Genomic DNA, 27,287 nt, shown 5'->3' on the forward strand with positions numbered 1-27,287 from the left:
AGTCACGACCAAGTCAATCCAAGACATAGCCATACACAGCCACCAGTCTACGCGTCTACGCATTTCTTTGATCCTTTTCCAAGTCCTCTATTCAACAGCTCGTCGTGATGCGGTACTTTATTTCCCAACTTTCTTTCAGAACACGTGTGTCTTGCCTATACTGAAGTTGGTCTCTGAAGTTCGTTCACCTCAACGCTCTCAACGATGCCGGAGAAACTTTCGGGCTACGAGTTTTGGACCAAAGTGCTCAAGAGCCCCAAGTATGTCGTCGCACCGATGGTCGACCAGAGCGAGTTGGCGTGGCGATTGCTGAGCCGGAGACACGGTGCTCAACTCTGCTACACTCCCATGCTACATGCTGCCGTGTTCCTTAAGGACCCCAAGTACCGCCAGGAAAGTTTGGCCAGCTGCGACGAGGACACACCGCTCATCGTTCAGGTAAATGTTGTATACTTCGCGCCCCGGCTTCTTTGGCAGGATTGCGACGGTGGCTTCTTTGACCGAGCATTTTTTTATTCATGAACTAGCACCTGTCGCTACTGTCACCGACTGGTGTGCACCATCATGATGTTGAGTGCAATGAAAGGAGAGCTTTTCATACATTCATGTATCCGTGTCCTGACTCCTGCCACCGCTAGAGCACCATAGTCAATGCTGTTCCGCCATCATGTGTGCGCCAGAAGACTTCCTTCCAAAAAGGACAGCACTTCATTATATCGTCAGTACGTAGAGGTAGAGCAAGTGTGACAGCGCGTGGTAACGCCATGGCAGGCTCAGATGGTTTCTTGCGATTTCGTTTAGAAGCTGCAGCGACAAGTCATCTGGCAGCGACCGCTTGTAGTACAATTTGGGGGAAAAACTGTTCCACCTTCTAATTAAACCTTCTCTTTCTGTAATTGATAGTTCTGTGCCAATGACCCCGACGTGCTGTTCGAGGCCTCCCGCATGGTGGTTGGACACTGCTGCGCGGTCGACCTCAACCTGGGCTGTCCGCAGGCCATCGCCCGAGCCGGCCATTACGGCGCTTTTCTCCAGGACGAGTGGGACCTGCTTTCCAAAATGGGTGAGGCCTTACTATGTATCTTAAGTTAGGCATGTTGGTATATCTCCGTCATGATAAACAGTGTAGAAGTTGACAGACCAGAGAACACGTACAGGTAGAGGCAGCATGAGAGGGAACACACGAGCCAGTAGCGATGCGAGTCGATTGTGTGCTACTAGAGGGGTTTCTAAACACTGTAGGCACTGTTTTACGCCATCTGCTTTTCAGCCTGGTGTGTCAGTTGAGTACGACAAAGTGCTCATTCACTTCCGCTTCTGAAACTGGTGTCCCTATTCTTGATATTCTGACCACTCTGAAAATTGCACGCATGCATTGCTGTGCTAGTGACAGGGCATATGTCCAGTTATAAGTGCCCGAGCTGCCTCCACTGCCATGGGTTTGCGTGTTCCCTTACATATTTTTTCTGTCTGTGCACAGGACGAGTGTTGACTCTAAATTGCATCTTTGCTGCTACAACACTTCATTTAGAGGGGTACATGCACCAAATACCTTTAGTGCGTTCTGTCACCGTAATTAGCATGAAACATTAGTAAACATTGGGTCACCACGTGAAACTTGCACACACTCGTGAATAATTTATAGTGGTGAATTTCCTCTCCCATTCAGTTTCAGTGCCCGGAAGATGGTTGTGTTGTCAGAAGGGATAATGAGACAATGTGAGGCACGCAAAGGCTGTGCTAAAATAGCTCTTTGTCCAGTTGCTGTCAATATGGCTTCTAGACCAATTTAGCATAAAAGTTACTCCTAGGTTAAATGACTAAGTCGCAATTATATTGCATTTTTTATGCCTATCTTGATCACTCACTCACTTGTGACCTCATAACTATCATTCAACACCCTGGAACCAACACTGAAACTGCAGAACTAAGAAAATTCAGTTACAACTTATGTGCTGGTGAATTTTGTGCTACGATTCACATTTACTAGTGCCATATGCGTCATTGTGAGGCAAAATTACGCTAGGAAAAATTTAGTGTAGCCACCCACATTCCTTTCTCATTCCAAAAAGAATGTGAAAGAATGTGGTCATCTGTCAAGGTAAACTCCATAATTGAAGAGGTGACCGTATATTGGCTGACACACATTTGGAATTTCTTTGCCAAGTGTTTCGCAACATTTTAGTTTAGCTTCTATTTCGCCGGTACATTGATAATTATTGCTTTGGGCATTGCCCAATAGGGAGGATGCGACTTCAACCTCTTGCCATCTAGCGCTAATTAGCTAACGGCTCCTTCCAGGCCTGTGAATTATTACTTGTTTCGGGACATCACTGAACAAGATTTCTTTACATAATCTTGGTTTTTGGTTCTGAAGAAATGAAGAACAGCGGCTATGTGCTTGCCACCTTCACATAAGAAATTAAACTTGCTGAATACAGTAGATTGTAGTAGGCACGTAGGTTTTTGCATGGTGTAAAACTTGGCTCCACTTTTTGCAAATGGACAACCACTCCGTGTGATCATGGCAGTTGCATAGCAAGCTGCGCTGCTCATCAGTGTGCTGAATTGCTTAAAAGTAGGGGTGTATGAATATTCCAAATTTTTAAGTTTTTGAATGGCATTTGCTGTTTGGTTTAATTCATACCGCACTGTCACTATGCAAGCCCCCTCACTATTCAGAAATAGGGAGATTTGTAGCTCATTTAAATTGGCAGATAAGTGTTGTGTCATTTCCAAATGGTAGTATCTTGTACTTGTCACACTACTCATTTTTTTTTTACTCATAGAAGTGAAAGCTCACACGCAGTAATGTGCGGATGGTCGTTGAAGCTGTAATAAACTTGCTTTTTTTTCTGGCTTTTCTTTACAGAGGATTTACATTTTATTAGCATGTAAGTTTTTTGTGGCAAATTGAAGTTTGCCTGCATAAATAGATTACTGTGTGCTAATCACAGAGGCTCATGCTTCACTAAAAAAGAATCTTTTGCCAGTTAGGAAAGTCCTAAAGAATAAAAACAAGTGTCGCCATCACCGGCCGACATTGCAAGTCAGGAGCATTGAGGACAACTTCAGACAATGCTTTCTTGTGTGTGTGAAAGTCGCTTATATGGCTCTTGCTGTATATTTAAAGCTTTGCCCAGCAACGAAAGGAGGCATTTATTGTAGAGCAAATTGAATTTAATAATTTTTTGCCATTTGATTCAGTCACCTGCTGTGGCAGTGCAGAGGTTAGGGTACTTGACGGGACGGCTCGGGTTCAGTCCTGGTTACAGCAGCTACTTTTTGAAAAATGCGAAACCCAAAGGGCGCATCTGTGTGTGCTGTGCGATGTGAGCACACGTTAAAGAATCCGAGGCAGTCAAAGTTAATTGGGAGCCGCCCACAGCAGCATCCTTTACAGCCTGTGTAGCTTGAGGACGTTAAACCTTGCAATTTCCAATTTCCTTTCAATTCAAACTTGTAATACTTACACTGAAAAAAATGTTCCGTCAACACCATTTCAATGTGAATGGTGGGATAGTCGTTCTCACTTGTGAGGTCAGCCGGTGAAGGCAACATGCATTTCATTTCGGGACTTCTTCCAGCCTACGAAAGCTCCGTTTTCAGCTAAGCAACATTTTTGTTGCAATGTGGTAGTCCGTCTCTGCTGGCTAATCCAATTATTCAATTTGCCCTCACTGTCCCTGGGGGGAAGTGCAAAGAAAGAGTTAATTTACTGCATTTTTCTTCTGTTATTTGTTCCACCTTCCAGTGAATAAACTGCACACAGAGCTTGAGATCCCAATCACTTGCAAGGTGAGGGTGTTCCCGGAAATAGAGAAGACCGTTCAGTACGCCCAAATGCTCGAAGCTGCTGGGTGCCAGGTCTGTATCACTCACTCTCTTTATCACTTTGCTTGTTGCTTCCTAAACGTGCATGATGACTGAATTCTTGTTGCTAGTTTATCACGTCATGACTGGAATGTTACTTGGTCCCTTAAATTGTACACACAATCCTGTTGGACACCACCTGCTTTCCTTATTGAATTCTCTGACCTTGGTAAAGCATCCATTTCTCAGTGCATGACTATATTACAAAACAAAAACAAAACAAACATTGACACAGTTTGCTTGTTTTGCATTCTTCTTGGGGAAATGTTTTGTTTTTCTCACTCGCTAAGCAAAATTTTGGGGTAATCATGCCAATGCTTAAAGGCATTGCATTGTGCAATGCCTCTTCATCCTTTGTGGTACCACCAGTCATTGACATCTATTTGATTACGTAGAGGTTCGAGCATTTGCCTCTCATGTCTGTGATGTGGGGTTTGATCTCAGTGCCTCAAGGTTGGCACTGGATTTTTTATGAGTACTCGCTTTTCCTTGGTCTGGTGCTTGACCCGTCTGAGGTGACAAGCTTTGAAAATGATTGTTTGACCCTACCTTGTGTGGGCTCAAAATGCCTTGTGCCATGGCACTCATTGGCCAACTCTTTCCTTGTGCCATACTATATCAGCCACCAGCATTAGTATCGTTGTTAATACTTGCAGCCTTAGTCCACATACAGTGCTGCACAACGGTTGTCACAGTCAGGTTTTTCATCTGAATCATTGTACTGGTTCATCTTCACCCTGCAGCTGTTAGGCATCAGCTACTATAAAAACAAGAATGTAGGTCGGACCGGGCTATAGGCCAATTCTCCCCTTCTCCCAAACTGCTGAGAGACACCTCTGAAACAAATGCGACCCAACCAGCTCTCCATAATGATGACTCTGTTATATCCATTTGATTTAAATTCTGCTTGTGTATATTATCGGGGACAAAAGTTTCCATGACACATCATCAGGAATCAAAGCGAATAGCTCTGTGTCCGGTGTCCGAGACCAGGCTTAGCAATCTGAAAGTCGTTCTCTCATGTTGTGACATCAGCTAGTGAAATAATGAGATCGGCAAAGAATGTGGTGCTTGTACCCCAAATTTGCTTTATTCGTGTCCTGGAAAATTTCATGCCAACGGCGCTGAACCACACGCTTCGGCAGTGGTGGACGTTGCAGGCTTCTGGCCGCGGTGATCGGGTTGCCGCCAAGCATCTATTCATAATAAATTTCGTGCACTTGACCTTTAAGTGGCTCATCGAGCCGTTTACTTGGCGTCATATCCAAGTTGCTTTGCTGGCGATGGTGATTTTTCCTTCAACCACCCAGTGTTGCTTGAATCCATTAATTTTTACCAATGAGTGCTATATAAGACTTCCTGCCTGTATTCTGGTTTTTGTGGCACTTCTGTTTGATGCATAATCGAAACGTATGCCAAGGTGCCCCCCTTGTTCTTTCTAGCTAGGAGGTGTACGAATGCCTGCATACAAATATAACAATTTTTTCCCTTGCTGTGCTTAGGGACAGAGCAGTGTAGTAATTAAATAACAGCATGACTTCACCTGGAACCCCTGCAGTTTTTGTAAAGTATCTGTGTTGCTTTATGTGCCAGATTCTGACTGTTCACGGTCGTACAAGGGACCAGAAAGGTCCCTCCACTGGCTTGGCCAGCTGGGAGCACATCAAGGCTGTCAAGTGAGTTTTTGGATGCCTTGCTTAGAGAGGAGTGACTGGGTTATAGATGCATTGCTGTAGATCTTAGTTAAATTGATAATCTTAAGCTGCGTACGTGTTCTGTGCACCTATATACTTTCTTTTTCCCGTGGCGTTGGTATTCTTGCATTGAAGATTTGCACGTATATCACTTTAGGAGGTGAGGCGAATTGATGTCACCTGAGACCAGATTAGAACTCCAAGAGCAGTGGTTTGCTCATTTTAAATGCAATTACAGGGGATACTTTCCACTTGGCCCGATGAAAACGATACAAGGAACAGTAGCACTTCTAGGAATTGCTACTGGAAACTGCTCCTCGAAAGGAGTAGGATTCCTACCTTTTAAGGTGTCAGTCTGTACCCTGCAGATGATGACAACTGTTGGTGGCAGTTCAACACAAGATAAGCATCAATGCTACGTGCACAATTTTTCGAGGCAGACCAGAAATTGCAATATTTGTGCATAATTTAAATGTAGACAAAGCTGCAATATAAGAGAAGGAATTCTTGCTAGGCGAGATTTTCTGTAAGCATGAAGTAGCAGCAGTCGTAATAAATAGAATCAGTATAGGCACAGACTGTATTGTTATTGAATCTGTGTTGTGAATGTTGACGAAGATAGCTGTGACTGTGGTATCTTTTATGTTCCTAGGTTTGCAAGGTACCATTTCTGATGCCTGTTCATGTGACCTCTTAATGAAGCGAGCATTATTTTTGTGAATGGTACCTCTGAACTTTGCTGCCCTCATAATTTGGTTTGGCGCCAGTTATTCTGTTTCTTGCAGCAAATTTTTGCTGAATTCAGGGGAGCACTTGAGTCGTCTTATGTGCAGTAGGGCGATCCTCGGAACGCCCCTGATCTCTCGAGAAAGAAAGAGAAAAAGAGAGAGGAAGAGAGAGACTAATCTCTCTTTCTCTCTAGAGGGAAAGAAAGAGTTTCTCTTAGAGAGGGAGAGTCTCTCATCGATGAATGTCATTATCTATCCGTAACTATAACTGTCAGTCACTGTATACCAGAACCTCACCAATATCCCGCAGAATCTCACGTACAGGTATCGCCCATGCAATATTCACCATGAGCCTTAAAAGCTTCCGTTACCTCGGCTGTTCCCAAAAGTGACTCAACTTTTGCTGCATATCAGCGTGGCAAATAGGGACTTAATAAATAATCCATGTATCCTCAAATATTCTTTTTTTTTTTCATTGGAGAAAATGTGTTTTACCTCTTCTCTTTGAGTCATAATTTCATTTTGTTATTCATTCTTTTCTCTGTTTATGCTTCAAGCAAGGCACTCCTCTCGAGTTTTGTGAGCAGGGTGGTCTACTATGTTATGGCACGGTTCGAATATTGGGGCTGTAACTGATTTGCATATGAAATAATGAGCAGTTTTGCACAAGGAGCTTTATGCATCCTGGTAATGCCCAATTTTACCAAATTGGGCATTAGCATGCACAAGCACCTACGATACCTCTTGATCGCAGATTTTCTTGGGCCCACTGCGGTGGCTCAGTGTTTAGCCTGCTTGAGTGCTGAACCCAAGGACACGGATTCGATCCGGTTCACGGTGGCCATATTTCAGTGGAGGTCAAACGGAAGATAGCCATTTACTGTGTGATGTTTGTGCACGTTAAAGCGACCACGGTTGGTTGAAAATTCTTAACTTCTTTATCCCTCATAGCTAATGTTATTTTGAGACTTTAAACCCCCATATGCCATACCATACCAGAGATGTTTGTGAAATATGTTCAGAACTACATGTGTGCAACTTTTTTCTTTTTTTTTTTTTTTGGTGTTTGAAGCGAACAGCATATTCTCTTTAACCCTTTGAGGGTTTTTGCTGTACGGCGGTTTTCAGTTCCGCAGAGTTTCTGCCCTACCGGTACAGTTTCAATACTGAGTTTGAAATTTCGCGCCTTAATGATGATGCATGTTCACTGGGAGGTGCTGCCACCTCCTAGGGCTTACAAGAAGCCCTTGAAATTTATGGCGCTGCCTTCTTCCAAAGATGAAAGTGATTCAGCTGCAGCCTGGTCTGCAGCAACACTGTTGCCCTATCACAGTTTTGGTTTCTAAGCTGCAGCCTGGTCTGTAGCTGCAGCAACCCTGCCACCCTATCACTATTTTGGTTCCCAGCCAGGAAACGATTTCTATCTTATGGGGCTTCCATGCAGGGGATAAACAGAACTGATTTCTAGCTGCAGCTTGTGGCAGGGTCTGTGGCAAGGCTCTTGAATGGTTTGCTTTATCCCCCCCTCCCTTGATCCCAATGGAGGGCACCACAAAACTTGAGATTTTAATCTTTATGGCCAGGTGGGGTGCAGGGGCCACAGAAATGGATATCCATTTTTATTGGGGTTACTGTTAGCTTGTTTATTATCCTTATCAGCTCAGGAGGTATTCCTGCTCTCCTTGTTGTTTCCTGAGGTCCCAGAGTTTGCACTCTAGAGCAGCCTTGACTCCAAAATAGGGTTCCTAATATTTTTCTACAACTTTTTCCTGACTTTACTCATATTGAATTGTCAGAATCCGCAATAAAGTAATTTGACCATCTGTGGAAGTTTTTTTCAAAACAATTCGGCCCTCAAAGGTTTAAAATTTTTAAAGTGAATAGTCTCGGTTTAAACTGAGACAGAGCAATAAGCGCACTTCTATGTAATTCAGAACAGTTTATATCTATTGGGCACGTACAAATGGTGGTTTTCTGTCTTGAAAGGAGTATTTCAAATGCTGTTTGCATGTAACAAAATTGGCCAGCACAATATGCATTTTTAAAACTATGTATTTTTCCAACACACACTGGTTTTGATTGCAGTTTCACTCCTGCAAGATAGTTGCATTTAAGCGGCGGCTCTTCAAACATCTACTAGGCACGCGTGCTATGCTCCCGCGTGCCCTGCCCGGCGCTACTTCGTGTCAGGCTTTGGAAAGCTCGCACCATTCTTGATCACCTAATATCAGGCGGTGAAGAGCGGCTGCGGCTGTCAGGCCTGTCCTACAGAAATGAAGGAAACATCACGTCCTTCAAGCGGTGAATGTCACTGTGCAGTTTCCGGCGCATGTACGGCGGGTAACGCGGGCACAGACACCTGGCAGGTACAGATCTGGGTGTCACATACATGCCTGCTTTCGTGGGCTGCCAAACATGTGCACAAACCGGTGCCAGCATAGTGCCGACATGCAGGCACGCAGCATGTGCATCTGGGAAGGGTCCACGGAATTGGGCCTCCATTTCACGTGCGCTGCGGTGCCATCCCCGAGAAGGTGCGTTAAGCCAAACCCATGCGAAGCAAGCGTTTCACCGATAATATTCTCCCGAAATGAATATTTTGAGAGTTCAAATAGCAAACACTGGGATCAAATGGAATACCAATTGCTTGACTAGAATATTGGAAGTTATAGAATATTTGCATAAGCCTACTAAGAACATGATTCATGCATTCATTTCATGTACATCCGGGTTGCTTACCTTTACAGGCAAAATGTCAAGATCCCGGTGATTGCAAATGGAAACATTCAGTATCTCCATGATGCCGTACGGTGCCTCGAGGAGACTGGTGTTGATGCAGTCATGTCTGCCGGTGAGCTGAAACATTTTGCATCCAATGCATGAACAGTGCAGTGGTACACCTAGGAGTCAGCTATTGCCAAGGTTTCTTATTTTTTGGCACGAAGGGGACGGGGGGCTCACACTATTGCCCTCTATGTAAGCCACTATTGTTCCAATTAAAATGACCTTTCTTTTTTGCTTTCTTCATTGTTGTTTACTTCTCTTGGCCCAAGCATGTTAATATTTCTCAGTACCCTTTTATTCCTTTGTACTTTTTTGTGTGCTAGTATATTTTTGTTTGTTTTGTGCACAGTTAGAACTTCTGGGGTAACTTGCCACAGTGGCTCAGTGGCTTTGATGCTCAGTTGCTTGATCCCAAGGTTGCTTGACCGAATTATGTCTGGGGTGGCTTCATTTTGATGGAGGCCTTGTGCAGAAGCTCTCATGTGTGCTGTGTCGGCTCAAGCACATTAAAGGTACCATCAAGAGGCATTGGCTAGGGTTCGGAAAGGCACGCAAGTTACCAGTATCCCATCACAATCAACAAAAAAGAGGTGTTGAACTGCAACCCATCGTGCCCCATTCCGCATACATCACTTGAATACACCAAATGAAGAGGCTCACCCTCGCTGTCCTTTCTCTGTTTAGAGGGGGGCTAAGTGCAGTGAAGTGTCCTCCTAGTTGATTCGCAGCAGTTATTAAAAATTATATGTAAATTATGGGGCTCATGCAGAGCTTTTGAATTTGACTCGAATGGTTACAAAGACAACCCCTGCAGATTTGTTGCATTAGCATATGACCACGAACATCACTTCAGGGCGCCTTTAATAACCTCTGCCCGTTGCCACTCCGTCCCTCACGGCCCATATGTCTCTCCTTCATATTGCACCCTGCATACAGTTACCAAAACTGAAGATGCCGTCTTTCTTGTCTACCATGCTGCTGACTAGTTTTTATCCACGCTTGATTTTTGTGGGAAGTGCTATCTTTGTGTTATTTGCTTCCTTTCATATTCAGCTGGAAAAGGGAAGGCGACACTGTCATGTGAAAAGAAACACTTTCTTTAAATACAAAGTATGATGGTCAAGGTTTTTTTGGCACATTGTGTAATTCACAGTTTCATTTAGTTGGTGTCCTAACCAAATGCAACCAAGGTTACACAAAATATGGTGGGCCCTAAGTCAGGGAAACACATTAAGAACTGATCGGAGTTTCCTGGCTTAGTCTGCAGTATTTTTTCATTTGCAGAAATTAATTAGCAATTACTGCTTAGCTAATTGTTTAATTATTGGCCTGAGGAAAAGAACTGTTGGTGTAAAAGTTGTTGGTCTTCTAAAAAAATGGTTAGCTAACCAACTTTGGTGGACGAGAACAAATACATACTGCATATTAGGATAGGCAAGTCAGAACAGCTCTTAGATGGATTCCCTAGGCTAAGGCTCACTGCATTTTATAAAACCTTGGTTACATTTAGCTGGGACACCCTGTCTATACACATACACATCCTCATAGATGAATGAAATGGGTCCAGTGATGCAATTAAATGCCTTCCATGCAAGTACCTTTGACAGCACGTGCAAATATCTCTCGGAGTGTAGTTAGGCTCCTACGTACACGTGCATCTACAATCTTCTTGCTTACAAGTTGGTAAACATTTGTTTTCTAACTTACTTCACAGAGGGCAACTTACACAATCCGTACCTGTTCACGGGGCACCAGCGGCCGGTGTGGGAAGCTGCACTGGAGTACCTGGAGCTCGTCCGACAATACCCCTGTTCCACCTCATACATCCGGGGACACTGTTTCAAGCTGCTACACCACTGGTGAGAATGTGGCTAGTCTGCTAAGTTTTTCATCGATACCAGCCTCTAAAGGCCCCCTGGAAGCGACCATCATATGGGTGCACTATATATGAAGTAAATGCCATTGAAAATTCATGCTACATACAACTCCTCAGAAGTTTGGTGATAATTAACGAATAATGCTAAAGAAAATTCCAATTCCCAAGCCTCTCTGCAACCACCTGCGCCAATCTCTTGTGTGCATTTTAAGAGCGTATATCAGGTGTGAGGTGGGCGGTAAATGGCTCTTTCATTGACTCGCTAAAAATGGCAGCGGTCTTGGAAGACGAAGCAGCAAATGGTGGTCGGGACACCGCTAGCATGTTTCCTGTCCGTTCTTTCCTCAAGCATCTAGCAAGATTGGCTGATTGATGCTGTTTTAGGTGGAGCGGAGCTACTGGCTGCGGTTTTTATTTTTTCTTACTCTTTTGAGTTGAAATGCAAAGGCTGCCCTTAACTGCCGATGCCTCTGGTGCCACATATGACATATTGAAAAGTTTTTCAGTGTCGAGTGGTGGTTCAGTGTACACATACTACATCAGTATTTTGGCTTTTATTGTCCCACGGTGGACACTACCTCAAAGCCTCTTTAACTTGACTCTGAGCTCGGCGAGAGCAGAACTATACTCGCAGACAACTTTCTGCTGCTCCGTAGCGAATGCTAGGCAGCAGAAGGAAGGAGATGGTCTTACACGTGCTATGGAGAGTGTGTTTTTCCTTGTTCATGTTGGGGGAAGTAGAGGAGTGAAAGGGGATATGGCATGGAGTCATAAAGCAGAAGTTGGCCGCAGTCTACGGGATAGGTACACAAAGTCCCGTCTCCTTACCTTTCCTGTCTAGCCTTCGCTGCAGAGATACAGAAAGCTTTAGGAGAACTGCAATTTTCCTGATGATAAAACATGAACTGACATGAGAGGCACATTATCGTCACAAAAAGAGGTGATAAGAGGGAGTTGAAGGATATTTCTGGTGTTTATTTTATTAACCAACACAGCATGTTCCATCCGTCACGGTGACTCAATGGTTAGGCTGCTCAACTAATGAGCCAGTGTACCTGGGCTTCATCCTTGGAGCCATGGTGGCCACTTTTCGGGAGGCGGGATGCAAGGTGCGTGTGTACCGTGCAGTGCCAGTGCACATATCTCTGACGGTTGATATAATTCGGAGCCTTCCACTGTGGTGTCTGTGATAGCCTGAGTCGCTTTGAGGCAAAAACTCCATAAATGAAACAAGACTGTACTATTGTGTTTAGTAAGCAGTCAATTAAATTACCTGGCAGCACCCTCAGAGTCGTGCCATTGCCAACAGCTAATAAAGTGAAGGTTTACTTGCTGATCCAAGTGACTTCATTATAGAGGGGTTCTGCTATCGTACAGTTAGTGTTACTCTTGCAGGATAAAGTTCTAACATAGCTTTTAAATTGCTGTGGGGTTTCTACAGCATGACCATGCCTGAGAATGTGGATCTGAGGGACAAATTGGCCAAGGCAAGCATAGTGGAGACCTTCGAAGAAGTCGCCACAGCCCTTCGGGAACGACATCAGGTGTGTCAGTCTTAACAGCCCTTTGCCATTGGCTTAATTGTCGTGTAACAAACCATTACTCTTCTCATTCCTCGTGTAACTCGTCTTATATACAGGTCAGCGTTATTTGAAACCTTCATACGGGCGACACCGAGGAAAGCTTCAATCAGTTATTGCTCTGCGGCTCTTTTTGCGGATGTTGACATTAGTCTGGCAGCCGAAAAGCATTTCTTAAAGATAAAATTGGATTTTAAAAAATCTTGCCATCAGTGGTACACGCTTGTGACGCTTTCCTTATGGAAAGGACAGGTTGTCACCATTTTGTAGGATAATGGCTGCGGAACATGGCCGAGGGTCTGCGGAAATAAAATCAGTGTCGAAGCACGCAGTGTAGTTATCGCTATCTTTGCCCCCTGGGCCCTAGGCTTCGGGAAGAAGCTGCTTTCTTTCCTCCCGTATGTGTTTTGTCCCATTAGTACCTGCAGTTCATTAATATATTGGTGTTTTTATAGGGACATTGCCCTTTTGCACCTAGGCGTCACAGAGAAGTCATCAGGTGTTGTCTGACACTATACATTCCAGCTCTTTGCATAACATTGCCCTAAGTTCAGTGCATTTGTATATTTGTAAGTGTGCGGTTAGTCGCTTAATGTATCACACGACCAGAATGCGCTGAAATCTTAAGCTTAGTAGCCCTAAAATTAGGCATCTACAAATAGTGAATTTTGTTTTAAGAGGAAATGGCTGTCTTTATTTTTAAAATAATTTCAAAGAGAAATGAATATTTTTCAATCAAAGCAAATAGTTTGCAACTGCAAATATAATTGCGTGAAAAGTGAATTCGTTAGAGCTCAACTGCACACAGCTACCAATAAGAAAAAGAATTCTCTAGGGGAACTTAAATAAAAATGAAACAAAATAAAATAATTGCTTTCAAATTTGCTTCAGCGGTGTTCATTCAGGAGCAGCCCAAGGTGCACAAAGCATAATTTCTTCAAACGTGCAAATTTTGGGCGCGATTCATATTCCAGAGGGTCGCCCTTGACGCGATCTCAGTCATTAACCGATGTGAGCCCAGCCGTGCCTGAATTAACGAGTGTCCAATGTCACAGACTTACATGAGCACCAGCTGGGACCGCTCTCCAAGTTTGAATTATCCAAATGAATAGGAGTAGGATTAGCGAGATTTTACTGTACCGCATTATTCCCTTCAATGCTCTGAACATTTGAATATTTGCACAGCCCTTTAATTTAATTCTAATCTAACATTACAATATCTGGGAACATATATTAACCAAGCTGAGTGTGTTGTAACTCTGTGGGACATATTTAATACATCCACTATTGTGAGCATGTGAGCCTGGAAACTGAATGAACTGTGAACATATCAGCGAGGTTTTACCATATATATATTTCATTCCTATTAAGGGCATGGCGGCATTGAAGGAAGGAGGGTGCACATAAAATAGGCAGCAGCTTTCTTCCAGTTTTCAGCATCGCCAACGGTAATGCTAGAGGCAGGAAGGTGATTGTGCTTTTTCGCTGTCTGAGGGACGAATTGACACAAAGTCTGGCTTGACAGGATTGGTTCCCTACTTTGAATTCTTCGTGCTTATTTGGTAATGAATAGTAAAAGAGGAAATGGTGTAACTGACCTTTAAGAGCAGGGTTAATATTGTCACGAAGTAATATTGCGAAGTGCAACTTTGGTGATGCCATGCGCTGCTTGGTTGGCTCTTGGGCGACCAGGATCGAGCTGTTCTCACCAGTGCCACTGCGCGGAGGGATCAGATGATGGCGTCCGCAGTGAGCTGATGCCTTTTCCTGCAGGTTCGTGCATGTCTTTTCAGCTCTGTAAAAATGGCTTATCAAATCCCTGCCACGTTGGCCACTTTTCTTCTGTGGAGGCTAAAAGCAATGCGCCCATGTGCTGTGTGATGTCAGTGCATGTTAAAGATCCCCCGATGGTCGAAATTTCTGGAACCCTCCACTACGGCGTCTCTCATAGCCTGAGGCCGCTTGGGGACACTAAATTCTATAAACCAAACCAAATCAAAAATGGCTTGCTTTGCAGGACCAGACTTGGGACCCAGACCCAGGCTCTCCTCAAGCAGACCTCCCGTTCCCGCCCTGGATCTGCCAGCCTTACGTGAGGCCTGGGTAATGTATGAATTCTTTACTGACATCATATTTACATCAATATAATGCGACCTTTTTTATCTCAGACATCAGTTTCGATATGCACGTCGCATTACATTTGGAACCAAGGTAGGGACATAATGTTATATTTTTTGTGCGTGTGCTCAAGATAGCTGCAGTAAACTTACCCGTTGAGCTTGTAAGCTATTCAGAGAAGCTAGCTAAAAATTTTGACGCTCTTCGATCTGCGTGGGTAGAGGAGGGGAGTGTAGAGGAGAGGGTGGCTATGATTGGGGAAAGAAAGCTGTGTAATACATTTAGAAAACGTAGAGGGGTCACTGAAAGATTTGAATGGAGTAGGGAATGGGAATTATCTCTTATGGTCACAGGACCAGGTTGCACGAAATAGTGTTACGGGGCAGCAAGCCGACGAGCGCAGGAGTACAGAGAAAAGATGGCCGATGAATGTGAAATGATTCAGTGAATCGTGGCGGGCCTAGCACGAGCGCCCCTGCTTGCTCGGTGATGTTGCGCACATTTCCGGAGTGTTGCCTCTCGTGTATAATACTGATGTGTGCGTTGCTTTCTTATCTTTGCATTATGGGGGTTACACTTGCAAGAACTCTCCAGAGGGCCAGACGCAGAAGTTGCCTTCCAGCACCAGCGTGTCAGCCCTAATGGTCAGAGTTGTCACTCCCAACTCGCTATGCAAGACGTCGCCACCACGACAGGTTCAGTCCTGAGGGGACAAACGCGAGTTGCGTAATCAAAGCAGGCTTTAATTTGCCTGGGTAATTATGCACGGCAAAACACGGCACTAAAAAAAGGACCGCCGTAGCAAGCTAAAGTCCCGTTTGCATGCGGGAGTAAAATAAAACCACTGAAATGCGGGGAGCGCACGCGGAGAAGGAAGAGTCTCGCTTCGTCCTCAGCCTCACCGAGTGCTGCCGCGTTGGCACCCAATGCGGGCAGTCGTTGAGCCTGCCATCCGGTTTCTATCGGAGTTCGCCTAATTCAAGCAACCAGTTTATTTGCCGACTTATTACTGCCCATTAAGCCCGAATTATCAGTACCATCATTGACTCAATTTACACATACTAAGTAGACCAGAGCAGAGTGACATTGTTAGTGAATGTGCTTGCTGCCATGTTTTGTTTGCAGGAAACAAATAAGCATACCTTTTTGTGGTTTCAGATTTCAGGATAATTCTGCATCCCATTATGCCTTTATGTTGCATACCTTCATCATCCTTTCTTTTATTATTATTTTTATTTATTTATTTATTTATTTTTTATTTTTTTATTTTTTTTTTTGGTATGAAGCTTCAATCTAACTGATTTGAGGAGTACAGTCGTGTAACTTTTTGCTCCGTCATTTCAGGTATGTACTGTACTTTCATTGAACCACCAATTGCCCTGTCTTCTTTGTCTGAAAAGAACGACTCAAATACCTGAAGTTAGAAGCATTGAACTAAGCTGCCCATGACGAAAGCGAAAAGAAAAAAAGGAAGCCTTTTCACAAGCCCATGTGAATTGTGTCGTAACAGGTGCTGCCGAGCGGTGTTGTCAAGCTCGCAGCCTGTGGATTTGAAATCAGCACGTTGTGCACCCGCTGGGTGCTGATGCGCACATTTTTTGTCTCACCATGATGCGTGCCTTGAAGGGGCACTGAGGACAACTTCGTCTCCAGCTTTTGTTCTTTGCGAAATTTGATTCGGCACCCATTTGTGGCTGCGTTGGTGTTTGTCCAGCCGCATTTGTATTCTGCAAAAGAAAAAAAAAAAATTTAACTTTCGAGATTTTTCTCATCTCTCAGTTTGTGCTCTTGGCATCTGGACTGAAATGGACTCGGTGGTTCTCATTATAGAGTGAATGGCACGGAAGCTTGAGTCACTTTGGGACGTAAAGCCCCACAAACCAGACCAAACCATTTTCCAGTGGAAGTTGTCTTTGATCAGTTAGAATGCTGTTATCCATCAATATGGTCAAACTTCAATTTGTCCTCAGTACTTAGAAATTAGTTCTTCACCCCTCTTGCCTATGGACCTTTTTGTTTTTTTAGACCCATCCTCTACTCTTTTTCTCTAGGTGCAAAACAGTTTTCGTTGTTTTAGTGATGGCTGTTTTGAGGGTGAACACCGTATCTGTATTCATTGCAGGCCTCAACCTAAACAGTTGGCTGTCACTGCCACTCCCCCCAGTGGGCAGAACGTCTGAAGATTGTTTCCTTTCTTTTTGTGCTTACTTTTATTATTTTTTTCTCTTTTCATCTTTTCCACCAGCCCCAAGGCGGCACAGGAGACCACGCGGGACCTGGAAGCAGAGTATCAGAAGCTCCTAGAACTAGCGGCCGCCATCAAGCGCCCCGCTGACCTGGACCTGTTAAGCCTGTCCCGCAAGCAGCTCAAGCGGCTGCGCAAGAACCCTCGCAAGGCCTTTGCCACCCGCGAGCAGCTGGTTCCCTGCTCCAGTGCCAGCTGTGCCAATCCCAAGGTGTGTGCATTTGTGGTGCTGGCTTCCTCGTTAGCGTGCATAAGTGGAGTTAGTTTTGTATCTTCATTGAAGACAGCACTATGAAGGCGGGAGAAGAGAAAAGACATTGGTCAGACAGGCCAGTGCATCAGTGTACGGCTTTTGGGGCACCAAAATTTGTTAGATAAGCTATCAACAAACCTGGTGAAATATTGTTTCGAGTGTCAGTGTACACTGTTCTTTGTCGACACTGGAGTCTTGTTCGTTCACGACAATTGCAGTACAAGAGAAGTGGCCTTGCAAGAAGGAAACAGATGGGTCAGCCAGCCTTCAGCAGCCTTCTCTTGCAATGAAATGCATTTGTTAAACAGAGGTGAATACAAACAATCACGTGCCAGTCTGTGAAGTAATTTTGTCACGCGACGAGTGCATTTCTGACAAAGTGCTTGATGCTTTGCTTTAAAAATCGAGCGTGTTCTTTCCACTACTCGGTTAAAAGTTACCGCCACATGTCTCCTTTCTCTTCTACTGTCTTGTGTCTGTAGCGCTGTCTTTAATGAAGACTGTGGGCACTTTCATCTTCAGATGACGACAACAGGGGAATCACTTCAGGTTGGCGCAGTGTAAATTCAAATCCTGGCTGCAGCCAGCTGCCCGCTTTCGATAAACAAAAAATTAGGATAATCAGCTTGATTCATGTAGAGGAAATGCGAAAGCACACACACCTTTTCGGCTCTGCTTATGCAGCAATGAGGATCACACCGATTTTTTTTGTTATATCCAGGTTCTTGTTATATTGAAGTGTAGCCGACATGAGAGCAGGATGGCTGCTTCAGAGTACAACTGTCTATGCTATCGCTTCGAGTGCACTGTTGATGAGCTTGAGGGGCATAAATGTATGCTGGCTGCTTGGAGTCCAGTTCTCTGCGTCACACTCTCCTCCATGCTGCTGTTGACGGGTGCCACATAAAGAAAGCACATACCATGGCGTTAACGCTTGCTGCCTCACCCTTAGTGGCTTGTGTATCGTAGCAAAGGCTGTCGGTTGCAGTTCGACTGAGTGCTATTCGGCACTAAACAATTCAGTAGTCGACAACCAATTTTTCGGACTCTCTACAGACTCTCTAGAGACAGCAAAAATGTCCGAAAGAGTTCAAATTTTGTCGTTGGCAGCTCGTGGACTAACGCGCTGGCCTAGACAAAGTCCAGATGCGAAAGTAAACCTGCCACTGCAAGTTTGCTGAAATAATAATAAATAATAATAATTGGTTCACAGGAAGAGAAAGGCACAGTATCTGTCACACGTCTGTGGACACCTGAACCGTGCCTGGAAGGTGGAAGTGAAAGTGGAAAGAGAGAAGGAGGAGCCGAAGTGGAGGACTAGGGAGTAATTTCGACCACCTGGGTATCTTTAACGTGCGCTGACATCACACAGCACACGGACGCCTCTTTGTTTTGCCTCCATCGAAACGTCGCTGCCGCGGTCGGGATCGAACCCCGGTATTCCAGCACAGTAGTCGGGCGTCTTACCACTGCACCACCGCGGCGGCTGAACCGCCATGTTTTGAGGATGCTTCACCTCGTATTCCTCATCTGCTGTACGGTGAAGCGTCCTCGAAACGTAGCAGGGGCTGTGTGAGCAGCTACTGCGTCGCACTGTATATTTCTACCTTAAAATTTGCTTTATGTAATCACATTTCGGACCCCTTGAAGCCTGGGTTAATGACATTCCACAATATGTGTTATATGGAGGCTTGGCTACTGATAGGAGTGTCTTGGCTAATATGCGAATGAATTCCGAAAAATCGAGGAATCAGTCACGATGCGTCCGAAATTTCGTGAGCTCATATTACATTAGTTGTATGGAGCATGTCGCGGTGCCACGAAGAAGTCTGAATAATCAAGCATGTCCGAAAAATCGGGTATCTAAATTTTCAGTCTTTGGCTGTATGTTCATTTTTAAGATGAACCGTATTCTATATATGAAGTGAAAATTAGGTGTTTTATCGAAAATATTTAGGGAGAGCTCGATGTAGCCTAATTCATAGTATCCATGTTTGTCATATTGAGGTTTGACTCTATCTGATTCTTTCATGTCTCCCCACAAGAGGAAAAAAGTGATTTTTCTTTCCAATTTACCACCTGCCATGCAGCAGAGGCTTCATGTACAGGGTGGCCAGTTTCCTCCTTTGTCGCACTCCTATGGCTTTTGCATTAAAGTCACCGTGTTGTGTGCTATGGCACTCTGCGGGAGAAAACACCGAAGTGGGCAAAGTTGGTACGAAGCTCTCTGCCGCAGCATCCCTCATAGCCCGCGTGCAGCTGTGTGGGACTTAAACCCCCATACCACACCATGCCTTCCCCTCTCAAACAAATGTGAGTCTTTTCCAGTGCACGCTGCACTCATGGGAAGGCTGTCTGGATGTATGTATTTCGCTTGCGCTTCTGTGGCATAAAAAAAGATAGTGGTGCATGCCTGTGCACCTTTTGATATTAGCAACATCTCGTTACAAGAGACACTCGCGGTTATAAGCAGATAATTGAAGGGGAGACAAGCTTACAGGGGTCTCGGTTCTGGCAGTCTTGAAGCCATAGGTAGCGTAAGAGAGTTCTAGCACAGCTTTCGCCCTCGCTCTTGATCACGTTCTATGTGACGCTGGTGGTAACACAGGACGTTCCACATCCACCGCTATGGTTGAGGGTAGCGCTGGTGAACACTATCAAGGTTCGTGTGCAGACAACATTAATACCCAAAAAAGTAGCAGGTGGGACAGCGGCCGATGTACAGTCAAATCTCGATATAACGAATCCCGCAGAACCGCAAAAAATAATTCGTTATTTTGAAATATCGTTGTAATGAAAAATCTGCTATTATAAGCCAGTGGTCGAACCAAGGTATGAAAATGACGTATCTTTGCAGTAGGCACGTGTGTAGATAAGCAAAACTTCAAGTAAAAAGGTTGCACTAACTCCAAAGCTGATTTATTTGAAGAAATCAATTATTTTCTTCTGCCACGTGCAGCAAACATGACCGCACACTACATTACACCACTACAGCACATACACCTTCCGCTTTCCGGAACACCTCATTGCCTGCGTGATTGCACCGAGCGATAAAAGTACAAACTTTGGCCATGTAAAAAAAAAAAAAACATTGGAGTTTTCTATGACCCCATCTGCAATGCTCCCTGAGCTTTGAAAATCTTGTCTCGGTCTTTCATAATGATCGCGGCAGTCGATGGGGCAATGCGAGCTGTCTGTTGAGGCCGAATCGCTTTTTCCCTGTGTCGATTTTTTGCAGTGAAAGCAGCTGCGTTCATATCTTCTTGGCACTTCGCTGGCTAATATCATCGCCAATCTCGCACAAACTTCGCAATAAGACAATCTGTGGCAAAAAAGAAAAAAAAAAATCTGTCCCGCACGCGTGAACGCACGAACGACCGAGCCGCGTACGGCACACAACACAGGAAGAAAAAAATCGCAGGCAGCTAGGCCTGCTGGCTACTGCGTAATAAACCATAGCTTCGTGGTGGCACTAGGAGCTGGTCCTAGATGCTTTGATGATGATAGCTACAGCCGACGGACCATACACACAGAAACGGCGGTTTCTGTTTCGTTTCACGCGAGAGTTGCAAGCTGTGGCGCTGTTATTTTAGCCGAATTCGTAATACTGATGTTCCAAAATTATAGAGGAAGAAATAAAATATGTTCGTTATTCTGAAATATACGCTATTTTGGAATTCGTAATTCTGAAATAGTTTTACATTGAAAACATAGCAAATATGCCGGGGATTCTTAAAAAATTCGTTAATTTGAAAAGTTCGTTAATGTGGTGTTCGTAGTAACAAGATTTCACTGTAGCTCAGTTGGGAGAGCACCGGACGCAATATTCGGAGGTTGTGGGTTCGGTTCCCACCATCGGCACGTTGTTTTTCCTTCTACTTTGTGTTTAATTATATTTCCTCTAAACAGATTACGTTACTAATTTATTTAATTACCTAAGTAAAAAAAAAAAAAAAAGAAGAAGACAAAGTACAATCCCCAATGCTTTCCTTGGCCTCGCCGACTGTTGGCTGCTTTCCTTCACTTGGTTATAAGAGACACTTTAAAATGTTTTGTTTGGTTTTCCTATGTTTGCCATGTTAACAACATCGCATACAAGAGACATGGTTACAAGAGACATGCTGTTACTTAGGACAACTTTTGCAGGCCCCTAAAGTAAATTCTTCACTATTTATAAGAGACACAATTAACCCAGGTACACTCATGCAACGCAGCTGACTCGTACGAATTCATATATGTGGCAGTTTAGATTCCCTTATCTAAAATTCTGTTCTATATCAGTGCCCTTTTTTTAGTTGCAATATGTCAGGAACCGAGAAGGAGTGCCTCCTCTTGACTAGGAAGTCAAAATGTCCCTGTTGTTTCAGTCACACAGGAATGTGATGACAGTGGTTGAAACAAAAGGGGACATTTTGTCTTCCCAGTCAGGAGGCACTCCTTCTTGGTTCCTGACATATTGCAACAAAACAGGACACTGATACGGAACAGAATTTAGATAAGGGAATCTAAACTGCCGCACATACGAGTTGTTAAGAATTTTTGGTTACAAGAGACCTTGGTTACAAGAGATCATTTTGGGGTCCCTTGAGTGTCTCTTGTAGCGGGGTTTTGCTGTATACATACAGTTGATTCTGGACATATCGAACTCAAGGGGTATTGTGAAATAGTTTCATATATGTTGATAATTCAATAGAAGAAACATGCTAACAGATTAGCCCAGAAGTGAAAAAATATGATGCACCCACATTAGTCTTGCAGCGATGTGCTGCCTTCCGTCTCACCAGCAGCACACCACTCGTCCTAGGTGCAGTGACCCGCGAGGCATATGCGTGCACACCTGCGCCGAATGTCACTCCACCAGGTGCCCATGGGCGTGTGAGCGTGCTCTGTGAGCACGAGAGTGTGCGCCAAACGTGGCAGGGACAGAACAAAGCTTGCGCTGCTCGCGTCTTGGGCACCACGGCACAAGTGCCATTGGAGTCGGGGCTCAGATCATCACAGCCCCAACTCTAAACCATCACAGATCATAAGAGGTCTGATTCTGGTACTGGTAAATGTAAATGCAGTAACTCAAATTTAGGGTGCAGTTTATTCCTGTGTCGCTTTTAGCAGTGAAGCAAGCCATGCAAGAGCAGCCTCAAGCCTTCGGTCATCTTGGCTCTCTTCACCGTGCGACAGCCAGCTTGCTGAACACCAGCTTCCCCGTATGACAGCAGTGTTGTGATGAGAAAAAAAAGTTATGCCAGACCAAAGGTCACCTTCAAGTGGACTCAACGTTACCTTGTCACACAGTTTCTTTTTTAGCCGAGGCCACGCAGCTGACCTGGCTCCGTGCGCAGAAAGTGATTATCGTGGAGCTGTTAGGAAGAAGCTCAACAGCAGGGTCAATGCATGCAATTCAAGCTATCGAATGTGTGCTAAACAGGAGTTCAATAAACGTGACCAAGGCTGCTACACTTTTGCATGGGATTTTCAAGGGGATACTGGCAGTGTTTGATATAAGCAGTAATTCAGTATATCCTGGTTAGACATATGCGGTGTCGGCTGTGAACAAAAACAAGCTGTAGAAACAATGGCCATCCATTAGTTTGGAGCCCCGTCTCTTATTTTTTTCTTTCTTCTATTTTTCAGTGTTCAAAATGTGTTTATGGACTGTGCAAGCCCTGCTGTCGTACCCGATTGAAAGAGAACCTGGAAAATTGTGAAGGTACTGTGGTCACACCTTCCGTACAGTTCATGTCTTTGTGTATTTTAATGCGACAGCGTTTAGGGCCGCTTCTGCAGTGAATTCAGCATCTGTGTTTTCGGCATTGCAAGCAAACAATGCCGAGCACACATCTGGCCAGACGGTAGTTGGCAAGTGACGTGATGAGCACCGATTGGCCGGTGGGATGTGTGACGTCACAAGACCACACGACCTGGCCAAGCTGGCATAAGCTGCTAACTCAAGCAGCCCCTGTGGGGTGAAAGGGAACCAAACCTTCGAGAACCCTTCAGTCCTGAATTAGACGTGCTACCCCTGGGCCCTGCAGATACATTCATGCATCTTGTTTAAACCAGGGCGTTTTCTCTATCATCATCATCATCATCATCAGCCTGACTATACCCACTGCAGGGCGAAGGCTTCTCCCATATTTCTCCACTTAACCAGGTTCTGTGCTAGCTGCATCCACTTGACCCATACTATACTGTGTCTTTCACGCAGTATGGTAGCTTACGACCATGTGGTGATGGGTGTGTGAGATAATAGAAACATGATTTTAAGGAATTGGTAACTGATTAGCAAATAAGGGTCTGTAAATGGCAGCCATTAACACTGTTGTAGTCTCCTTCCCTCAGTGAGGATGCCTCAAGAGCGGTGCACCCTCCTTTGGTCATTTTTTAAATATGGCCTATACTAGGGCGCACTTAGTGAGACGCATTTAAAGATTCACCGAAGGAGGGCATGCCGCTTTTAAGGCATCTTCACCAATGTAATGAGCCTCCTAAATTTGGCCCTAAATGTTTTCTTTTTGCTTCTCTTGCATTTTTTTTAATATCCATCTGTTGTGTTGTTACTTAAGATATAGTTTCCACATAATCTGCGTGTAGTTTTAAAATGAATGTGTTTCGTTTGGGAATGCAAGTTGGCCTTCAAGCCTGGTGCCATTTAAAGGCGGAAAAGCTGCTTGAATGTGGTCGACTGCTGCAAAAGTAAATTTGTTGGATAGCTGACAGATGCAGTGCTCTCTATAACGCAAAGTGGCATACGAGCATTGGCAAATTAAAGAGCACCTGACGCTAAATTTCATAGTTTCTGAAAACGCGTGCATGGCTTTAAAATGCTATAAATTTTCACATTACTGAGACCAATACAGGTCTGTCACTTTCCTGTTGGGGGATAGGGAAAGGAGGCTTGTGGTAACTGTGAATTGATCTTGTTTGATTGCAAGAACAGGTTGATCCGTAATTTTTTAGGAAATGCTTTAGGGTGGAGTAGTCAACCTATAGTATTCTAATAATCGTCCAGTGTTGCACATATTTATCTGTGACAAGTAATGGTACACCTTATAAAAGGGCAACTCCGGGGCTTTTTTCATCATTTTCAATTATTAATTGCATTACATTCCACGGTGTGTCCCGATTCCGACACAGAACACTGCTTTTCTAAATTCTAAGTAGAACTACAGTCGAGTCCACTTATAACAATATTCAAGTGCCATGAAAATTCCATTGTTATAACTGATAATTGTTATAAACGGTTTGCACGAAAAAAAAAAGCATAACTTCAAAGAGGGTTCACGGACGACAAGTGACATGTGAGCTCCGCCGAGATATTGTTTTGGTGGCCCCGAAAGGGGTCTTGTAAAAAATACAAGAAGGTTGCAGCGGCTGCCTCTCAGCTTGAGACATTCCAAAGTAACGCTTGGGTGAAGTGAGAGAGAGACAAAACTTTTATTTAAAAGCAGAGGAGATTGGGGCACGCAGGCACCTGGGGTGAAATCGCCACAGGCATCTCACCACGTACCTGCATCTCACTGGCTTGCACGAGAAAAACCCGTGTCCGTTAACCTTGCTTGCCTTACGCAAAGCTTCTCGACATCTTTCTCCATGGCATCTAGGTACCCCACGTAGTGCAGCAGAAGGTCCCTCGTGAAAACAAAGCCCCAGAGGGACTGAATCAACTGCAGGGCCTCCTGCAGTTGATTCCTGCAGGCAGCCTGCCCTACCGCGTCATCGTCGCCGCCGTCACTGTCGTCGTCAGGCGCCTTGTCGAATGCGTTTGCGCCCACTGTCAAGCGAGGACATTTCTTTGTCGAACTTCTCAGCGGAGCGGATGATAGTCGACATCGTCAGTTGCGATAGTGCGTACTTCTTCACGATACTGCACTTCATCTCCAAATCGATAGCCGTGTGCTTTCTTTTCACCAGCAACCTCGTCCGATAATCAGCGGGCGGATCAGCAATCTTCCGTTTTGGTGGTGATTCAAACGAGACGGAGAAACCGCATGGCCAGGAACGACTTCGACGCAATTAACTTGCACAAACAACCAAATCAGTTAGCAGAACTGCGCAAAATGAGGGGCGAGCGGGCGAGCGAGCAGATCAGCTGATCAGCGCTGTTGGCGCGTTGGCAAAGTCCATTTGTGTTTCGTAGGGTGGCGCAGCGTAGAGCTATGGGGGCAGTCCATTTGTGTTCCGAGGGGAGGAAGGGCAGCGGGAGAAAGGCGCGCGAGGCTTGCTATGCGGAGAAGGCCAGAAAACAAGTTCTATTGTATGAGCGCGCGACGGGGAGGGTGCATCTGCTGGAATTTTTTTTCTTTCTTTGTTTTCAAGGATTTCACATTCCACTACCTTTTGGCACGAGCACTCAGAAGCCAGACTTCATTGTTATAACCGATAATGTGGCAAGGGGGCATTGTAGTAAGCAGGTTGTTTTACCATAGAAAACACACAAAAGTGGACAGTGCAGCAGGTTTTCATTATTGTAACCAATATATTGTTAAAACCGGTATCGTTATAAGTGGACTCGACTGTATTTTCTGAAAAGAAAAAGAGTAGATCGAAATCGAAGCTGATTCATGGCTAGAAGTGATGTTCCAGTTGATGAAACAGTGTCACCACACACAGTATTGAAAGAACACTCACACTTGCGTTGGAAAGTGCAAATAATGTCTGGAAATCATGACACAGTGCATTAAAAATGTCTGAAATAGCCTAATACAGGCTTCAAAATTTCTTTATCACGCTGGGAGTGGGCAGTAATGCGGGTGTAATTTTTGTGATGTCACAAACATAGTGTTGCCCACAGAAATCGTCCAAACTGAGACCACGAAAACTGAAGATTTTAAAATTGAGTTGTGCACGAATGAATTATCACGGCGGCCAAATTTGGTGGAATGCATCATGGTGGAGTGGAAAAGCTGCTTTACTAGAATGTGCAAATTTTGAAAAACCTTGAAATTTTGAAGAAAGTACTGCAAATTGTGTATATTCAGTGCTTGTAACAAGGTGCACATGAATTGAACGAGTATTCAAGGCAATATTCTTTGCGATTACCTTTCAGGGCACAGCTTGTTCTACAAGCCCAGGACAGAAGAAGAGGAACTGAAAATGAGAACAGCTAGGGACGCTGCTGCCTTGAAAAAAGCCACAGATGGTGCAAAAGCGAGTTCCCTCAGTGAAGCAGGCTTTTCAGAACTACCCACCTGACTCGCATCACAGAAGGAAGAGCCTGTTTAAATGTACAGATGTGAAATAATATATGTAAATATGGCAAATGGGCTGCTGTTTTCTTTTTTGCTTTTGAATTTTATTTTTCTTCGGCTAGAAGGTCCGTGATAGTTGCAGGTCAAAGCATAGTGTTGCTAAGGAAGCATGCTTCTATTTGATTTTCAAGACGGTTTGCTTGTGTCAAAAGGACAAGTGTACAACCATCATCTTTGCCTAAACCACAAGCCAGTGTACGTCTGAGCCACTACTTCCTTGGTCGACTGCTACTGTAGTTCGACACTACTCAGGATCTGAATATGCAAACGGCCTTGAATGGAGGCTTTCCAATCAGTGGTATTGTCAGGACATTGTAGTCTTTAGTCTTGATCTGCCACAGCCATTAGCATCTGCACGCCGGCATATGTGGGATGTTTGACGACAGTATGATGGCATTGGGCCTACACTATTAGTATTTGAAAGGCCACTTGTGGGAGGCATTTGTACTTAATCAAATAGAGCAGTTAGCTGTTGATTCCATAAAGAAAGTTCACAAAAACAAAGCACGCCTTTCCAGAAACCACCCTGCAATGTTGAAGCAAAGAATGTGCTATGAAGGTATTTTTGCCCTGATGGCAGTTTGTGCAATGAGTATTGTGACACTTGTTTTTGTTAGAGTTTGCTCCTCAAAGTTGTTAACTGCTAAACTGTTAACTGCTAAAAGCAAGCCAAGATAATAGTGCCATTACCACACGGCCAATTCAGAGACCATGCATAATGAAATACCCTTTTTTTTAAAATCAGATTTGAATGAGAGCTTTTTGCTGCTTGGGATTATACCCCCAAAGTCTGAAACCATGCTTGGAACCGCACTCGATTTATTAAAGTGCTATTGCTATACTATTGCTGCTTTTATTGCAATGACCTGTAAACACACCAAGTGCATA

General features: G+C 44.4%; 1 protein-coding gene across 1 annotated transcript; it reads left to right on the forward strand.

Moving 5' to 3' along the window:
• Dus1 (Dihydrouridine synthase 1) lies at nucleotides 1-26,411 on the forward strand. The gene is made up of 11 exons (XM_084604033.1): nucleotides 1-438; nucleotides 904-1,063; nucleotides 3,755-3,867; nucleotides 5,467-5,549; nucleotides 9,043-9,146; nucleotides 10,794-10,938; nucleotides 12,397-12,499; nucleotides 14,553-14,638; nucleotides 16,899-17,109; nucleotides 22,783-22,858; nucleotides 26,198-26,411. The coding sequence occupies exons 1-11, from the start codon at nucleotides 205-207 to the stop codon at nucleotides 26,341-26,343; spliced, it is 1,461 nt and encodes a 486-aa protein (XP_084460159.1). The 5' UTR covers nucleotides 1-204; the 3' UTR covers nucleotides 26,344-26,411.
• Nucleotides 26,412-27,287: the final 876 nt, after the last annotated feature.

Source organism: Amblyomma maculatum, chromosome 5, assembly GCF_055883805.1.
Source record: "Amblyomma maculatum isolate TAMU_Amacu chromosome 5, ASM5588380v1, whole genome shotgun sequence".
In the NCBI taxonomy this organism is placed as follows: Eukaryota; Metazoa; Arthropoda; class Arachnida; order Ixodida; family Ixodidae; genus Amblyomma; species Amblyomma maculatum.